Below are 18,189 nucleotides of genomic sequence, written 5' to 3'. Positions count from 1 at the left end.
TCAGACCATCATCTACTTCTGGGCAAATGTTTTTATTCATTCAATTAAGGAGACATTTCCACTGAAAGGTACATTTCTAGGATATACATGTACACAGAGTTAGTTTCTTCCCCTATATAAGTTCCCAGTGTTTCCTTCTTGTAATTCCTGGTAAATGAATCCAAAGTGCAGAACGACTAATTATGCAAAAAGGTGGATAGTAGAAACCCATGTGCTTAAAGGGATAGTTCAGAGTGTTTAAAGTGGCGTTGTGTAAGGTACTATTTTATATTAAGTGTATTAACTACAGTTGATGGAAGTTGGCACGCCCCCCAGTTTGGAAAAGCAGACGGGAGTACCAGCACAGAAGCTAAGCAATGTACTGCTGTGATTGGAGGAATCAGCAACGCGTAATTAGCCACCTATAAAGTCTGCATCAGTTTAAGTGGAACTGAAGTGTGCTTTTTTTAAAAAGCCACCAGACACCATTGACAAAATTGATAATAATAAATGTTAAGTCTTAGAACATAAAAGGTTCCTGTTTCAAGTTTATTTGTTTAATTGTGTGACTTTTCCAAAAATGTTTCCGAACCACCCAAGTTCCTTTTCCAAGAAAATGTACTAATGTAAAGTGATAAATTGTTCTAAATGTAATGCACACTTAAACTCAGATGTTTTATAAGTGTCTCAACAATTCACCTACTATGGATAAGTACATTATACAGCCCAACTTAAAGAAAAATAGAACTTTAACAGACAAGGGCACTTATACTTCCCCCAATACCTTAAAAGTAGTTGAACCCTGGATAGCTCTAAACTGAATGAGGTTGTGAGATCATACTGTCGGTGAAGGTGTCGAGATGGACCTTTTGAGGTTAGTAATAGTGAGTCAGACATAGCATCGTCTACGGTTAGTGAGTATGAGACCACATCTACCTAAGATCAAAAGTTAAAATATTTATAAAAAAAATATTAAACAAAAGAAAATGTCATTCTTATAAACAGCAATTACTCTTTCCATTTTATTTCAAAAAAGATATGTCATATGACCTACAAAATAAACCCAAAAAACATGTGCAATCAATGGCATACTCTTCCCTCTGAAGTGACGGCCGTGCAGATGAGCACAGCAGCAGCGACTCACTCCTTTTTTAATATATTTTGTTCCTATTGTAGTTTGGAGTCGGCTCAGCTCAGGACCGGGCTCAACGATTCACAAATACCAGGTTGCTGCATTCAGTAGTAATTTTGTAGTGGTTTTAACAAAGTCCACGCCCCTTCATTACCTTGCTCAGCCTCCTTAAGGCTCCGGCCCTCACCCACCACATCCCTGCAGATCCAACACAGCTGGAGTAGATTTGTTAATCCCTCCCCCCCCCATCCTACCCACCCTTTCCCAGCAGAGGTCGCTAAGGAGTCACCATGGCTGCCGTCTGTCTGCTCCTGTATCAATGCTATAACACCTGATCCAATGGCCTCATCTGCACATCTCCAATCTGGGGGCACAAATGAAAAGGAGATCAATACAGGAACTAAAAAGCATTCAACGCTGATGCATTTAATGAAAAAAGCTAGAGAAGGAGAGATTACCTGGACGTGAGGAGGGGCACCAAGGACAAATGTGACTGCACTGGCTATGTCTTCTGCTTTCAAACACTGAAAAGTGGAGAAAAAGAAAGGATTATTGAGGAAAATTAACTTTGTTTTTCTCGCTTTGTGAAATGCATCTTGTGACTCTTACTTTCATACTCTCATACACTGCAGCTGCTTTCTCTGGATCGCTGTTGTGATGCCGGAAGGCAAACTCAGTCTCCACTATTCCAGGAGATATACACTGCAGGGGAGGCAAATGCAAGAGGAATTTAGTGCTACACCAGGCGATGAAAGCGTTACAGTAGAGCAGGGTTGATTACAATTCATGTCTTGCTTTTTTAAAACATGGGATGATGTACTCCACCCTGTGGCCACAATTAGTATTTAAAAAAAATAACTGAACAAAGGATGTCCCTGCCAAACCTTTTTTATTTTCCCACAATTCCACGGATAAAACAAAAAGCTGACTGGCAAACTATTTTCCCCTGGCAAAAAAAAACGTTTTCGCTCTCTTGCCTCTCAGGGCTTCCATAGCTCACTGCATGTACACTTATTTATGTGATCGCTTATAGGAGCATTATGCTACAGAAGGAACCTGCACTCTGATAACATGTAACTCACTGTGGCCCTGATGTGGGTGTTTGCTTCTCGGAGCTCTTGCCGTATGCCCTCGGTCAAAGCAGTCACAGCGTATTTAGTGGCACAGTAGAAATGCTCATCGGCACTCGCCACCACCCGATGCCCACCCATACTGTAACAGGGAGGAGAAGGTAGGTTAGTATCATATAAAGTACAGAGTATCAAAGGGCTTTGCAGGCCCATCACAGTTCCTAAATATAGAAAGTTAAATCAATGAATAGATCTAAAGAATTCCACAACAGCATTATAATGAATGATTTGCAAAATTGATTGATTGAATAATGAGTCCAACAGTCCTTCACATTGTTCCACGTCCAGGCTATCAATGGGCTTTACCTGATACCAGCCGTTCACACATTTACTGAGGTTTTTTCAGATTACCTTTAACATTTGTTCTTAGATTTAAAGGTGATTATTTATAGCTTACCTGTTAATATTGATGATGTGGCCATCGTCCACATTCCTCTCCTTCATTGATTTGTAAGCCTCACGGGTGCAGATAGACAGAGCCAAGACATTCACCTGAAGGGGAGGGGAAGACAAAAACATTTCATTAATTTAATGCATGTTCCTTTCACTGCCAAAGACATGCTGTGTAAAAGAGAAAACATTAGTAAGTTGATATCATTTACAGATCTTAAAAGGACACTTCCAAAATCTAAAATGTATATTATAATTACCTATAGAGCTATCAATATAGATTGTTGGTTTTTGTGTAAGCTGTCGGCCCCTAGAGGTTTGGCTTTTCTCTGACATTATAGAAGTAGACACTCTGCTTAAAGCTAAAAAAAATACATCCAAAAAACTTAGCAGCAATGTCTCGTTCCAGAAATGATGACCTGGTTACTCAAGATAATCCACAGATTGCTTTGAGATGCATTCAGGAACTATTTTCTTTCTACCAAACTACTGCCACACCGTATCATGGCACACGAGGAGGAAGCAATCGTCCTCTTGTGGACAAGAGGCTCTCCTGAACTCACCTAAGCTAGCTAGCATTAGCGCTCAGCTGAGGAGGACACCATTACCGTTTACTTCTTAAGTTGTCGCAATCCTATCATACATTAGTTTATACACTCAAGAATTTAAATAGTTTCTGCAAAAAACTGCTCACAACAAAGTCTGTGTATATTGAGTAACATGATCTATGGAAGGACTCCCGATACAAAAGCAAAGTAGCATAGTTGCATTTTAGCAAATCCATTGTCTGGACAGAAAACGTCTCCATGGGGCGATATCATATAACATCTCACACGTTACCAACCAATGCCGATAACAAGCTTTACAGGCAAGTTGTTTATTTTAGGGCGAACTGTCCCCTTAAATGTGATTTTTCAATATAAAAAGTGTTATGTGATGATGACAGTGCATGAGTTGAGCTGGTGCTCTCTGGGTCACTGTGTGAGACTGAAGCTGCTCTTCCTGTCCAGCTTGTGTCCTCTAAGCTGCTCCTGTACTGACGCTGATAGACGGGCAGGTTAAAGCCAACGTGGTGGCAAGATAGGGGGGAAGTGACCAAACAAGGTCAGCGTACAGATTAAACACAGGCTAAAAATACACTGCTGTACACATCCATTCAGGCTGCCATGACAACAGATGGACGAGCGTTACAAATGTGGGACTCTGAAGGCGGGGACTTTGGAGCAGGGGGTCCGCAGTGGTCAAGAGCTCAATGAATCAGAATGTAAAGGTCCAAACAAGAGAAATAGTGCTGGCTTTCATTAGTGGGCCTCTCTACAGAGCCGATGAAGCAGCCTCTGTGAGGGGGGGGGGGGGGTTTGTATTCTTTATACAAGCTATACAAACACTTCCACTCAGACTGAGCAACCATTTCAGCTCTTGCTTCTGCTTTACTGTTTGAGTAGTGCAACCATAAAATCAATACTACAGCAGGGGAAGAGGGTAACTCTAACCATCCCCACTTTAAATGAATATGTTTCTCTCTAGCTTTTTTATTTTCAGCCTACAGCATTCATATTTGTGTTTGTGTCTCAACCCACGTCGATCATGTTCCTCCAGCCCTCCGTCTTCCCGCTGAGAAGCGGCTCGTTGTGGGCCAGTCCGGCATTATTGATGCACACGTCCACGCCCTTGTGTAGCGTCTTGATTGCTGAAAACATGGACAGGATCTCCTCCTCGTTGGACAGGTCACACTTGTAAGGGATCAGCGTGCCACTGTAGCCTGCGCTCTGACATTCTGCTGCCAGCTTCTATAAAAACACAAATCAGACACAATGGAATTTGTTAGAGGATAATAAACAATTGATTATCTGGACTGAACAACTGTTAGGTAAGTTAAATGATTAACCTGCCATTATGAACACCCTACCCACTCTGCATGGAGGACAGGCACTCATCAAACCAACGCCACATCAGTGGAGCGCAAGAAGTAACCTGACGGCATTAGTGTGTTGATTTACCTTCAAGCTATTTAAAAAAGCACTTTAGCTAGCAATATTAAAATATGACCCTGGAGAAGAAGCATGATGGGATGCCTTTTCTTGCTTCGGGATACAGCTGTCCTGTTCCTGCTGCAGCTGAGCAGGCAGCACTCCAACCAAGTCAGCTGGCCGAGCACCACAGTCGGTTTGATACAAACTGACACACACCCCCCTGCCAGGCACAGCTGCACCAGTCACCTGATGTCTCCTTTCGGGTGCCAGTCAGACAGGAGGTGAACAGGGCGGGGCTGCTGGTAGACAGAGAGGATGCACAAGAACTGAAACACTGTGAGCGTCAAACATGGGGCCATACTGAACAATTCCCCCCCCTCTTCATTTTTAACAACCTGCCCAAAGCTTCCGTTCCAGAAAAATATTTTTGAAAGAATCCTGGGGGCCACTGGGGGCCAAATGAAATCATTGGACAGCCTTATTACAGCAACAGATGCCAGAGAGCATTTGACTGATCTTTGGTCTGGATATAAAGACAATTCTAAAATAATTTGCCTTCCCTAGCTTGAAGTTACTGTTGTTATAGTCTTTTGTCCAATCAATAACATTTGAAATGAGCATAAGTACTTATATTGCTCGTGACAGAAGCTGGACATTACAACTTAACTGATAAGCTAACATTTAATCTGTTTATTCTTTACTTTTAGTTTACCATTTCAACTGTTTATCTCTTACTACATTCTTTTAGTTGAGTTGGTGGGTTAAGCTAATTTAATAAAATGTATTATCTTCCCCCTGGTACCACTATAGTTGGGAATTGTTGACAATATCAACAATAATTCACGCAATGATACAAGGGCTTGTCTACAGATTCAACCATCAAAGCACTGGGAAATGATGACGGATCATCAAAGCAGCCATAGGAAATATTGAGCGTGTGACCATGGATATAAACAACGAAATTCCCGAGCTAGCTAAATATAAATGTCATGTTGATAAAGTTCACCCCTAGTATGCTTTGTCAGTAAGGTTGGACATTTCCATCACAAATGTATATTACTTGGCATACATGCATAATCATAATTTTTTTACATGACAATTGAGGATATCCATCTTGACGAGATTATATAAGGCCCAAAACACATCAAACAATGTTTGTGGTGCAACTAATCCAAGAGAAGGCATCTGAAACGTAGGGACATCTAGCTGCCAAATGTTGGAAGCATCATCATCAGCTTTATTTAAAGAGACTCTTGGTCCATCAAAAAGTAGCATGTGACACTACAGGTGATGAAAGGTAATCATGTGGGATTATCTGTTAGATGTCTGGCACATGGACACAATGCATCCTATCTCACATTTAGCAGCGTGCAGATTTCCCAGCTCTCTCTTTAAGCTGTTTAACTGGGATTATCCAGAGAGAAGGCATTACCCGAATAAAGCTGTCAAAATGCTGAAACACTCGTTTCATCTGTAATGAGTACACATCTCCAGCCCGTGTGGTAGAAAGGTGAACCATGCCCTTTAGTCTATTATCTGAAATGTGAAGCTGTGCTCACTCTGGTCTGCTCAGCTGCAGAGATGCCTTTAGAGTTCAGTATGTGAGCTGCCTTTAGACCAAATGTCTGTATTTCACACTCCCCTGAATCCCTGAAGGGAAAGGCTCTGCGGCAGGAAGACAGACAGACTGGTGGAGAGGCTCTTCTTTAATCAGAAAGGAGGTTAACATGAAACGGAAGCCATGCCAGTCGCTAGTTAGGGGGGGGATAGTGTTGTGTTACTGAGGTTTAAGTGGGAGCAGCAGAGCCACCAGGCTGTGATCGTAGTCCAACAACAGGAAGTCTCAGGCTGTGTGTGTGTGTGTGTGTGTGTGTGTGTGTGTGTGTGTGTGTGTGTGTGTGTGTGTGTGTGTGTGTGTGTGTGTGTGTGTGTGTGTGTGTTCTGGCACCAGCTGTACTGCTATGGCCAGTATGAGGGCGGGTCCTGCCCACGCCCACAGTATGCTAGCCCACAGATAAGCAACCAGGCCAGAACATGCCACAGCAACATAGTTGGCACAGACGTTGTACACACCATTCATTCAGCATCATGAAAGTGGATATTTGCAGGTTAGAATAAATACTAAATGAGCATTGACTCGCCCTTTCTTACCTTGAAATTCTGTGTGAATGTGGGATGCCGATAACATCAGCAAAACTATATCAAAACACTCTTTCTCCAATTGTTATTTCTCCAGTTGTATTCTTAATACTTCCTAAACAAATGCATCACTAAAACACTCAGACTTGCACAGGGGCACTACTTGTTCTTGCATGTACTGTACAACCTAAAGCATCATTATGTAACTATTTAACCTTAAAATGTAATGTTGATACCACACTAGCTTGCTATAGGAAGAATGGAGCCTCTGTCAGTCACTTTCTGTTCGCTATTTCACTTTGGTGGGCAGGTTTGACAATATCCTTGGAGAAGAGCGTGAGGAATAACAGCACTAAGTTGATTTCAGGCAACTGGATCATATTTATTAGATTTATTTTCCGTTTCCCCTCTGATGTCTTCCAGCTTCTCTAACCTGGGGGCAGGACACAGACCTAATATCGGGAAGTGCTACAATGCTTACTTATTTACAGGTTTCGGACACATTCCTGCACCACCCTATTAACCACAGCGGTGTATAAGAGGAATGCACTTTGAAACTACAGTTGCGCAAAGTCACAAAAACACTGAATCATTCCTAATGTTGCTTCAAGCGTGTTCAGTGTCATACTTTTTAAAGACGGGGATAAAAAAATCCCTCACAATAGTGCTGCTAAATGAGCCTAAAAAACCCACAAAATAAACCTGAAGATAATTGAGGGCAATGTGTACTAGGTGCACAGGAAAGACACACCCAAATCTATCAAATGCCCCATCAGAATCCAATCAACAAAAATGTAAACAAATCATGACATTATGTAATAAAATTGTCTTAATGAAGAATTCTAATTCTGAGTTACATTGTGTAGCTTCTTTCTTTTTTGCTCTTCTGTGGACGACAATTCAAAAGGTTTTACATGTTGCTTGTTACTCATATAGTTTTGTTCTTGGATGGTTATGAAAGACGGAACACGCTGAGCTCCATTCATCAAATAAAATGTGTTTGCTATAACCCAGACAGTCGTGATAAGAGCAACACGGAAAGATAAAAAAAAATCTTACAAATGATGTTACAACAGGTCATAAAGCTTTCACATGTTACAGTAATGGGTGTACAAACACCCACGCAGCGCTCTCAGACACATGTTTACATGCCTACATGGTCACATTCACGGCCGGAAAACCCTGCAGGGGGCTGTTATATAAGCACTACAATACATGGGGCATCATTGTCCCACACCACGTTTATCAATCATTCACCCACTCACGTGGAACTGGTGTGATTGGACCAGCAAAACAAGTCGCTGGGAGAGGGGAGGAAAGAGATAAAAATAAAGATGGCAAACCGCTAAAGGCAGACAAGCTCTAAGTGGTGAACCAGATCAATAGCACCAGGCAGCAGGCATGAGCAGAGAGAGCTGAGGAATTAGATTTGTCTCAGGTTGACTCAGGAAGACTCACAGATAAAAGATGGATTGTGTTATAGGCCATGTTGCCTTCTCTCATGCAAAAAAACCGCACCCCTCTTAATTCCTTTTTCCATTTTTTAAGTACCTGTGACACACAAAACCATTTGGCCTGTCACAAAGAATTTTCATCCTCATTACTGAGACTGTTGACCAGTGATAACAAAAAGTGTGCAGCAGGAGGGAGGAGCAGAGGGAGGGTTGGCAGCAGAGCGTGAAACTGAAGAAGAGTGAGAAAGCTAAACCTAAAGCTGATCAAAATGCATTCAGATTTCTTTATGTTTTACTCCATAAGAAGGAGCAGAATCGCAGCACATGGTGGGTCCTGCAAGTGAGGAAAAATCCAACAAATACATGAATTCATATAAGACTTATTGGATGATTTTATTCTCATTGAAATGTAAAATGAAGAATGCCATGAACCAGAGAGCCAAACACATTCTTCTTTTATTGATTTCTTTTTGTTCTCTGAGGAGCACACCCAGTACTGACACTTTCTTCCTCTAAACCAGGGGTGTCAAACTCAATTTCAGCACCGGCCACATCAGCATTTTGGTTGAACTCAAAGGGCCGGTTGTAACCCTAAGACTATATGAAAATACATATGTAAATATTTAATATAAACGTATGTATTATAGGACATTATTGCCTCAGCATTGGATCATTATCGGACAGGGTAATAACTTCATAATTTACTACGTCTGAAAGCATAAGTCTATGGCAAATCATTGGAAGTCTCTTCAGTGAGAATGTCACAAAATTATTTTATTTTTTTAAAGCCAAATTCTGGAAAAAAAAAGCGAAAATGTAAAAAAAAAGGGAAATTTTGAAGAAAGAAAAGTCAAATTCTGAAAAAAAAAATCATATTTGAGATGCATTGTGGGACATGTAGTTAATGGGCAACATGCTTCTGTATTTCATCATGCAACCGTATAATAAACGTATTATATTCTTTTAGAGCTCTTGTGGGGCCGCATTAAATGAAGTCGTGGGCCGGATTTGGCCCCCGGGACTTGAGTTTGACAACCCTGCTCTAAACCCTATCATTCATTAGCTGAACTACTATTGTGGAAAACAAAATTAGACTTCACAGAGAGTGTGGGGTCAAAGGTGAAAGTAGGCTGTATAATAGCATTGCGGCAGGGAAGAAGGGATGGATGTGCATTATCTCCTTCTCACAGACTGAAAAAACAAAAAAAGGTCTAAAGGTTGGACAGGGTGTTTTTTTACAACAACTTCAAAACAGTCCGAATAAGACAAAGAGATAATGCTCTTCGTTTGAAACTACACTGATTGACAGATCTCTCTGGAGTTCCAATCAAGCCCCAAGCCATAAACCTAAAAGCCTGTGCCTGTCGATCAGTAATTGAGAAACAATGTTGGGTACGGAGTTCTGCAAATGAAAACGGCTTTCATAACCTCGATAGACTGAAGACACTTGTGTTGTGTTGTGCCTTGTGTTGTGTAACAGACTGGTGGAACCAGTGTGGTGACATTTGATTTCCCAAGTAATACAGAGTGAGGATGGCATAACCAACATTCAATGCTAGATGAACTAGAGAGCAGCCTTTTGTTACTTATCCACATGGGCATCATATGATAGAAAATGACTCCAGTTGTCTTGTTTGTATTTGAAACATGCAAAGGGGTGAACCCTCACTGTTGTGAACCAGCATGCGTCACGGCTTTCTCTCATGTGAGGAGTTATTCCTGCACCTGATGCTAGCCGCTGGAACAACTTTGCTCTGGCCGCAGGTCTGGGGGCGGCCCTGACACTAGCTTTGAGCCACATCATTATGCATGCTACGTTTTTGAGCCCAGTGCAGACAGCAAAAAGAGACAGGAGAGTCTCATGGAGACAGCATTGATCAGAACCTTCAAAAAGAAAACCCTTTCAAACTGGGCCAGTCGGAGCTTTGTCTATTCAGCATTTGAGCTTAGAATAGCCATAACATGTTTCCAAAAACTCCCAGCAACAAATCCCATTTGGACGCTGTTGAAGCAAAAACAATCCAATTTGCATTCTTTCTCATCAACCCCCTAATTTTTGGAAACACTGAACTAAAGTTGTCTCTGTTTTTGTGTTGTAGAATATTAACTGTTTTCAACACAGAGTGCTCTCTTTCGCACTCTGCAACAAATATACTTTCAATAACAAGTGCTGGCCTGCTTCTGCAGTTGCACATGAAGTCCTCCCCCCTTACACATTGGCGAACACACAGACAACCTCGCTATAGACTGTAAACGCAGAGAAGAAGTTTCCAGAAAGTCTTCAACAGGACGGAACAGGAAGCCCACCTATCATAGCAGGAGGCCCGCAGAGGGAACATCACTGCCAGTAAAACCTTACACCTTGAAAGATGATAAGCTCAGAGAGGACGGTGGAAGGGTGGGGGTGCCGGCTGAATGGCTCTGTGGGGTCACTGAGCTGTCCAGACCAATCACGTTTATCTGTAGAAGTAATTTAAAACAATCCTGACATAAGCGATGAGAAGACATTTAAAAAGGGAGGGTTCAGATTGTTTGACAATGAGGTTGTTTGAGGTACTTGTCTATGGTCAGTGTAAAAGCAATGTGCTGCTAGGTAGATGGGGCCAACAGTAAAACTTATTTTAGCCACCTAAAAAAAGACAAATCAATATCAGTTTACAAGTTCGATATTTTTATAATATTCTCACCTCTTAACTGCGTGCTCAAGCAGCCCTTGCCAACAAGGAACTGAATCGCTAACGCTCTTTTTCACGCCACCAGACTCCATTGTTAAAAACTTGGATTTTACGTTGCAGAAAGCACGATTGGCTGGTCACCAAGAAAGTAGAAAGTGGATCAAATTACTCCACTGGCTAACTGTTTTCAAATACTACTGTTTAGAAAGCATTTGGAATACATTTCTGACCTTTTGCTACTTTGTTAACTAATCGGATAATTGAAATTAACATCCATAAAACTGGATGCAAAGTAGGCTGTAGACTTCAGTTTGTGCCGGCTGCCTTTTAATATGCGTTTCTTAGACTGCACGGTCACACTATTATATTTTAATATATTTTACTGTGGTATTCTTTAGGCTCCTTAATGCATTTTAAATGTCCTTTTGTTATGTTCTTTTACTTTGTCTTAATGACGTTGATACTTTTTATTATTTTATTATGTAAAGCACTTTGAATGGCCTTGTTGTTGAAAGGTTGAATCGTACTGAGGTCAGTTTTCTTTGCACACTCAATAAAAAAAAACAGATTCTTCATTAGCATTTAATCAGAAATCTGTTTCAAATATGCGCGAGAAATCCATACCCTGAAAACAATTGAGTCTACTGCTTTGGACTGATCCATACATGCAGTCATGTGTTGCATTGCTGAGAAGGTCTCTTCTCTTGGGGGCAGGATCCTTGGAAACATGATGGATTATTAGTTAGGTATAAGTCTTTGTCAGCTTACAGCTCAGGTGGAAAACGTACAGTCAGGAAAAAGCTTTTCTGCATGGGTAAGACAGAAGCTGAGCAGAAAAAAGCTGCGAGGTAACTTGATGAGCTCAGGAGAAAATTGACAGAGGAAATAAAACCGCAACTGGAGAGGTGAAGACAGCAGTGCTGTCATTTCTCCTTAAGTCGATGGCAAGAAGTACAGCAAGGATCACGATGTTAAAACATAAAGAGAGGACTGTTTGTTCTGTATTTGAGGCTAAATAGGATTTTTAGAACTAGCCAACTCTTTATTTATCTCCAAAATTTCAAAACAGGGTGCAGATTAAAGGAGAGGCAGTGAGACAAACAGAGTAAAGTTGTCTGACCCACTTCAAATCCTTTTTGGAGTGAAATCTATTCACTGTGAAACAGCCCCTTCTGACACAACCGACAGATAAGGGTGAGACAGTGTCAGATTTGCAGACAGAGATAAACTGATTGTCTTTTATTGTGTCACCTCAGCGTTTGACGCATGACTGAGCACCTTTTACCTCCCCCCGAATTGGGCACCAAAAGTCAGCCAAGGTCCTAAATTAACCTCCTGGCTCCCCTGCCGTGCCAAGGGCTTCAAGAAGTTTTCATTTAGAATTCACTCGCTTACATAAAAGATGCTTAGGCAAGCCAAAACTAAAAGTGGAGAGGCTGCAGTAACAGGCAACCACTGTTTGATATAAGCCAGTAAAAAAAAAAAAAGGTACAAAACTGAAACTGAATATAATCAATGTATTCAAATGTTACTGTCTCAAAAAGCTATTTGCATCAACTGTCAAGATTTGGGAAAAAAGGGAAAAAAGAAAACGACAATAATCTGTCTATCACTCCAGGTTTGAGTTTTATTATCCATAATTAATAATCTTCTTTGGACATAATTTAAGCAGAACACTTTGCAAACGTATGCCAACAATACATCTGAAAACCCCACAATTGATGTTTTCTAAATGCATCTCATCTAAAAATGAAGTAGCTAAAGCTTTGAATTGTGATGGATGCCTCTATTGTAAGTTGCCTCAAAAGCATGTCAGTTTCCCTTTAGCAGTTAACAATTGTCTTAAAATACAAATATATGTATTTATTACAAAGGAGCAGATGGTCCTTCTGCATTAAGCCTGAGCTGAAACAAATATGACAACTTGCAGCATGGACAAAAAAGTAATCTGTCCTGTACTGAATAGATTTCAAATGAATGCCTGTTTGATACATTGGATCCTTCAGAAAAAAGCCATGCAGAGACTGGAGGCAACCATTTTATTGATCTCCAGTGAACAATGAGGAATCAGGATTTGTTTCCAGCCTGAATACTGTTGGACTCAAACCGTACATTCCAGGAATCATTGAGTGCATAGGCAACCATGGAATTGGATTGATTATGTGACAAACCCAACCCCATCCCCACCTCGGCCTCTCTCCCCCCTCCCCCTCCCCCCAGAGCAGCACTGACACTAATCTGTACATCAGCCCTGACCTGCATGAAATGGAAAAACATAAAAGAGCAATTTACGGATGTCTTCTAAGGTCTATATACTAAATGAAACGCATTTCAATAACACAACAAGTGTCATTTGTGAACTCAAGTGAAAAGAACACATATTAAATCCCTTGTATCTAAATTCATAACAGCATTATGTCACTTCTCTACCAAATTTGGTAAAAGAAAACAAATGAAGAGAAGTCTTAAATCTTATATGTGTGTTTTAAATGAGGGAACATTTAATAGGTTGTGGCGATCATCAACTGGAGTTATATTCCCATAACAGTGTATTTACTCCTGCATCACCTTGTGCCGGGTAAGCAGATATGAAGCCAACATGTGGGCGAACAAAAAGAAGCATGATCAGCCAGTAACTAGATGTCCTCTTTTACAGAGTCAGATATAGGCTACAGAGAATATAAGATCCAAATGATATGGCAGAATTAATAAAACATGCATCCATATAGTTATATTATTCTCTTCCTCTCTTTGCCGGTGATGGATGATATGTGCCTACACTGTACATAACTTAAGCAATTATTCAACTGTGCAATACTCTGCATTAATTACTTAACTGCATTACTCACAGCACTTTGGAGAGCACCACTTGGCATTGTTACTGTATTACACTGTACTTTTTAATCATCTGCTTTTTGCCAATAGTATTAGCCCCAAAGACTACTGTGTATACTGTAATAGTTATAATATACAACTTCCAACCGTGGAAGAAATTAAGCATTTCGGACTCTGGTTTTACCACTAAATTCTAATTCTGCATTGCCTGTTTCTTGTAAAGAAAATGTGCGCACACACACGGCTCTCAATGGCACAGTTTTAGAAAGCACCGTCCTATGTTCAGAGGCCACTTCTAAACCTTTATATAACCATTGAGAATACATTGTGTGAAGAGAATTTATCTTCCAGCGACATAAAAGCTTCTTCCACTTCCACTCTTTAACGGCTTCACAAGAGTTAATGAGAAGCTGTGCTGCTGCTACTTGGCCGCGTCCCCGTCCTCTCCATTCCTGTACAGAGCCCATGGTGACCACATGTCTCCCTTTAGCCCCACCCCCTTGCCAACTCGATAGTCTCACAGACAACAAAACAATACTGCAGCCAGCCACAACTCTACACTTTCTGCGTGACTCGTTTCAACAGAAAAAAAATCAAATCTATAAATATCTCCATTTCATTATCGAGTCTTCTTTGGGTGTTACAATTGCTGTTGGACAATATTGACAGTGAAAGTTAAGAAATGAACACCAAAGAGAGGTCAAGAACAATCGCTTCGTGATGGACACTTGCATCACCCCACTCGCAGCATGCCAGGTTTGGCACAGCGACAGCAAGAACCCAGTTTACATTGCAGAGTACAATACGAGCTTTGTCCCTCTACTCACACAGACAGCTCTCTGAGGTCTTGTATAAGTGATGAAATGTTTCACAGAATGGGAGATATAGAAACCTGTCACTGATATCATTCCCTAGTGTGGCCAAATATGTATGAATCTAAGCTTTGGTAAGTCTATAATAAGGAATGATTACCAATGCTGCCAGCTGTTTGTATCATGTAAAAAGGTACTATGAAGATTTGAAACGGTGTGACCTTGTTTCAGTCGTGCACAAGTCGCTGACAGGGGCTGAAGCAAGCTGCTGCAGTTAACTATTGACCGGAGAGGCCGTGTGACCTGAGCATGAATGTAGTGAGGCGATCTATTGCACAATTTACAATTACTGTATGGGCATGGGTGTGTGTGTGTCAAGGTACGGTAGTGAACATTCTTGCATGATAAAAAAAACAAGATCTAAATTAATCATGAGAATTTTTTCCTTAAAAACACTAGAAAGAGAAACTTGGAAATGAGTTACTCGCCTGCTTGTAATTTGTGCTTACACCACACCGTTCCTGAAACTGATGTTGCTCCTTTTGCCAACTATGTTACTGCAAACTGTAAACAGAGCAACAGCATAAACGGGTATAACAGCCACACTACTGTATAGCGTCATATTCACATTCGATGTAAGAAAATATTGGAATTTATGACTGCTACCATAAAATATAGCCTGTGGTGTATTATTTAAAGTAGTTAAACATGTTGTGTGAGGTGAAAAAATACAACATTTTAACATTCAACAACCACAGGCCTGCCAAGCTACAGTTTTTATGCTTTAAGGAAATACATTAGCTGTCTAAAAGGTGGCCACCGCAGTGCTGTAGGCTTGGACATGTGTGGACTAAGGCTTAATTATTGGCTGAAAGATAAGCAAGGTGCAGTGCCTTATGGCTTATGGTTAGGCAAGAGTGAGAGGGGTGGGCCCAGACACCTGCCTTTCAGGTGATATTTTTTAATTACAGCTATAAATTAACTGGTTCAATATGCGTTGCACAAGCAGTTGAAAGATATTAAACACTGGCGCCAATTACATTGTTGCAATGAGAGCAGGAATTGTAATGGGTGTTGACTGATCATACTGGGAGAGATTTAAGTTCTGTATTATGCAGCTATTTGCGCATCGACCTAAACATGTAAATGTTCTATGGTTCATATAATAACCTTTGTTTCAAACCACATCAGAAATGAATGTTTCTGTACAAAGCAGGGCTGAATGATTTGGAAAAAAACTAACTAATTTGCAGTTACTTTTACTCTTATTGAAAATGCGAGATGATTCATGCAATTGAAGGAAATTATTTTATAATTTTTGCATGATTATTTTCTGTTGGATCTATAGCATACAATTTGCAGGCCAGGGCGTCTCTGCGTCACCACAATTTATTCTTCAGAATGGTATTTTGACAAATGATAAATACATGGTTTAGCCCTAGAATGGAGTACTATAACACTGATTTATATGGCATGGGTCTTTTTTAACCGAACTTTTTTTTTGTTGGCAGTCAGTTTAGAGTAGACCCTGAAAACTATAATCCGGAAAGACATTCTTAAGTGCACTAGTCAACATTTTAATGACAGTGTCCCACAACACTGGGGACACCCTGAGCCTCCAGAAGGCATCCACTGAAATCTCTTTGGAAACTGCAGTGAGGTCATTTGATTCTTCCTGAACTAACAGTTTGTTGCCGTCACACTAGCAGTGGATGCAGGATGAGCCACCAGCTACTGTCCCACAGAATGGTCAGTGGTTATCAGGTATCTCCCTAGCTGAAGTATCATACTGAATCCCTGCTGACCTCTGACCTTTCTGGAGAAGGTCAACCAAAAGCCAGAGATTCTATTCAGCAAGGGTTAATAATGGACAGTGTTAATGTTGCATTGTAATGTGGTGGGAAATAAGCAAGTTAAGGAGCATCACATTTGCCTTCACAGATTGTTTAGTTAAAATTCGGGGTACATTAATATCTTTGTAATATTCATATGGTAAATCGATAACAAAAAGCTATGGGGATTTAGCTGATTTATACCTATTATGATGGGATCGTTTAAAGAGTCCATAGTTGTTTTGTGATTCATTCAAATATGCTATCCTTGCAATTCTGTTAGGATTAATAGGGTACTTTATCTTGAAAGGAATTTGTTAACGTTACAGGTCTATCATTAACGCAACATAATAACTGACATGCTATTTTTAACGCCTGCCTTGCCTAACGTCAAAAACAGAACACGTCCATAGTGCTTTACCTTTGGGGCTAATGGTTTATTTCTAGCTGAAGTTGTAAGCTAATGTTAGTGAACAGTTCATGTTAGTTAGCTAGTTTGTTGTTGCTAGCTTGTTTCATGAGTAGCATAGACCATTCGCCGGCGGCTTTAAATTATATTAAATTAAATTATTACCTCTATTTTGTCGACATTCCTAGCACAGCCGACCACCCTCATGCCCTGCTGGACCAGTGCCCGGGCCACCGCCGCTCCGATGCCCACCGAGGCTCCGGTCACCAGGGCCACTCTGCCTTTCCACCGCTCCATCTCCTCTGTCTACACCGGTAGTGTACGCGAAACAACAGCTGCTGTGCTGCTCCTCTGGCTGATTGGTTCACAGTGTCAACGTCGCAGATATTACTGTTATGTGCGATATCTTCAAAGTGAGGATGCAGCAGTTCGAGCCTCCTGTCTGTGCAGCATCAGGACAGCGGTGGGCAGTGTGCCTGAGCCCGGATCCATGCGCTTCCTCTGGATATAAAATATGAAGAGCAGTGGCGTGAGTAACTGTTTGGTTCACTTCACCTCCCACTTTATTTTTCAGCCCGGTAGGCTGGGGGGGGGGGGGCTGGGGGTGATCTACCGCCGCCTGTTGGGGAAATACTGAAATAACTCGCATGATACCTTCGAGTGTTTGGTCGGGGAATAATCCAAAACAACAAAAGTAAAATAAGTTGTATTCAGAGGTGGGAGAAGCTTTCCGAACTTGATCTTAACACAAAAAACTAGTACTCTTTTACAAGTAAGTGTACTGCATTCAAATTATACTCAAGTAAATTACAAAAGTACTGGCATCAAAATACACTTAAATTACCAAAAGTACTCATGCAGATTGACCCATTTCAAAATCATATAGGCCTATATTATAAATGATTATAATTATTGATGTTTCAAAAATGATTATCACAGCTGGTAAAGGTGGAACTAATTTGAATTACTTAATGTACAGCTGGGTAGCATGTGAATGTAATGTAATTATTCCATATCAGCAAAGTAACTAAAGTACAAAGTATCATACAATGGAAATACTCAAGTAAAGTACCTCAGAATTGTACTTAAGAACAGTACACCACTGGTTGTATTAATAGCATCATCAAAATAGTAATGTTATCAATATATATTCATATGGAAGTATTTACTTCTATTTACACAGTGGATCATAAAGATATACACATGATCTGAAGCCTCACATATTTTCAATCAGTGAGAGTGACGTTTATATTCTGAGTATTTGATTATTTAGGAATAGCAAAAATGCTACAGACAATTTCTTCATCACTTACTGAAGTTTCCAAGTATCCAGTTTTCCTGCAAGAATTATAACTGGTCCCAGACCATATACAAATTCTATGAGTATATTAAATTATGTTATACACACACTAAGCTCACAGTAAATTCC

At 40.6% G+C, this 18,189-nt stretch overlaps 1 protein-coding gene across 1 annotated transcript; it reads right to left on the bottom strand.

Annotated features, from left to right (window-relative positions):
- Positions 1-13: 13 nt before the first annotated feature.
- Positions 14-17,251, bottom strand: dhrs11a (dehydrogenase/reductase 11a). Its single transcript, XM_034098822.2, has 7 exons — positions 16,926-17,251; positions 4,212-4,421; positions 2,639-2,733; positions 2,194-2,323; positions 1,721-1,813; positions 1,570-1,635; positions 14-1,475 (listed from the first exon to the last, which is right to left on the bottom strand). Exons 1-7 carry the CDS (start codon positions 17,055-17,057, stop codon positions 1,434-1,436), a joined length of 768 nt encoding a protein of 255 aa, XP_033954713.1. The 5' UTR covers positions 17,058-17,251; the 3' UTR covers positions 14-1,433.
- Positions 17,252-18,189: the final 938 nt, after the last annotated feature.

This window comes from Pseudochaenichthys georgianus, chromosome 14 (assembly GCF_902827115.2).
Source record: "Pseudochaenichthys georgianus chromosome 14, fPseGeo1.2, whole genome shotgun sequence".
In the NCBI taxonomy this organism is placed as follows: domain Eukaryota; kingdom Metazoa; phylum Chordata; class Actinopteri; order Perciformes; family Channichthyidae; genus Pseudochaenichthys; species Pseudochaenichthys georgianus.
The sequence above is the reverse complement of the archived record's forward strand: the minus strand, read 5'-3'. Positions and strand labels throughout refer to the sequence as shown.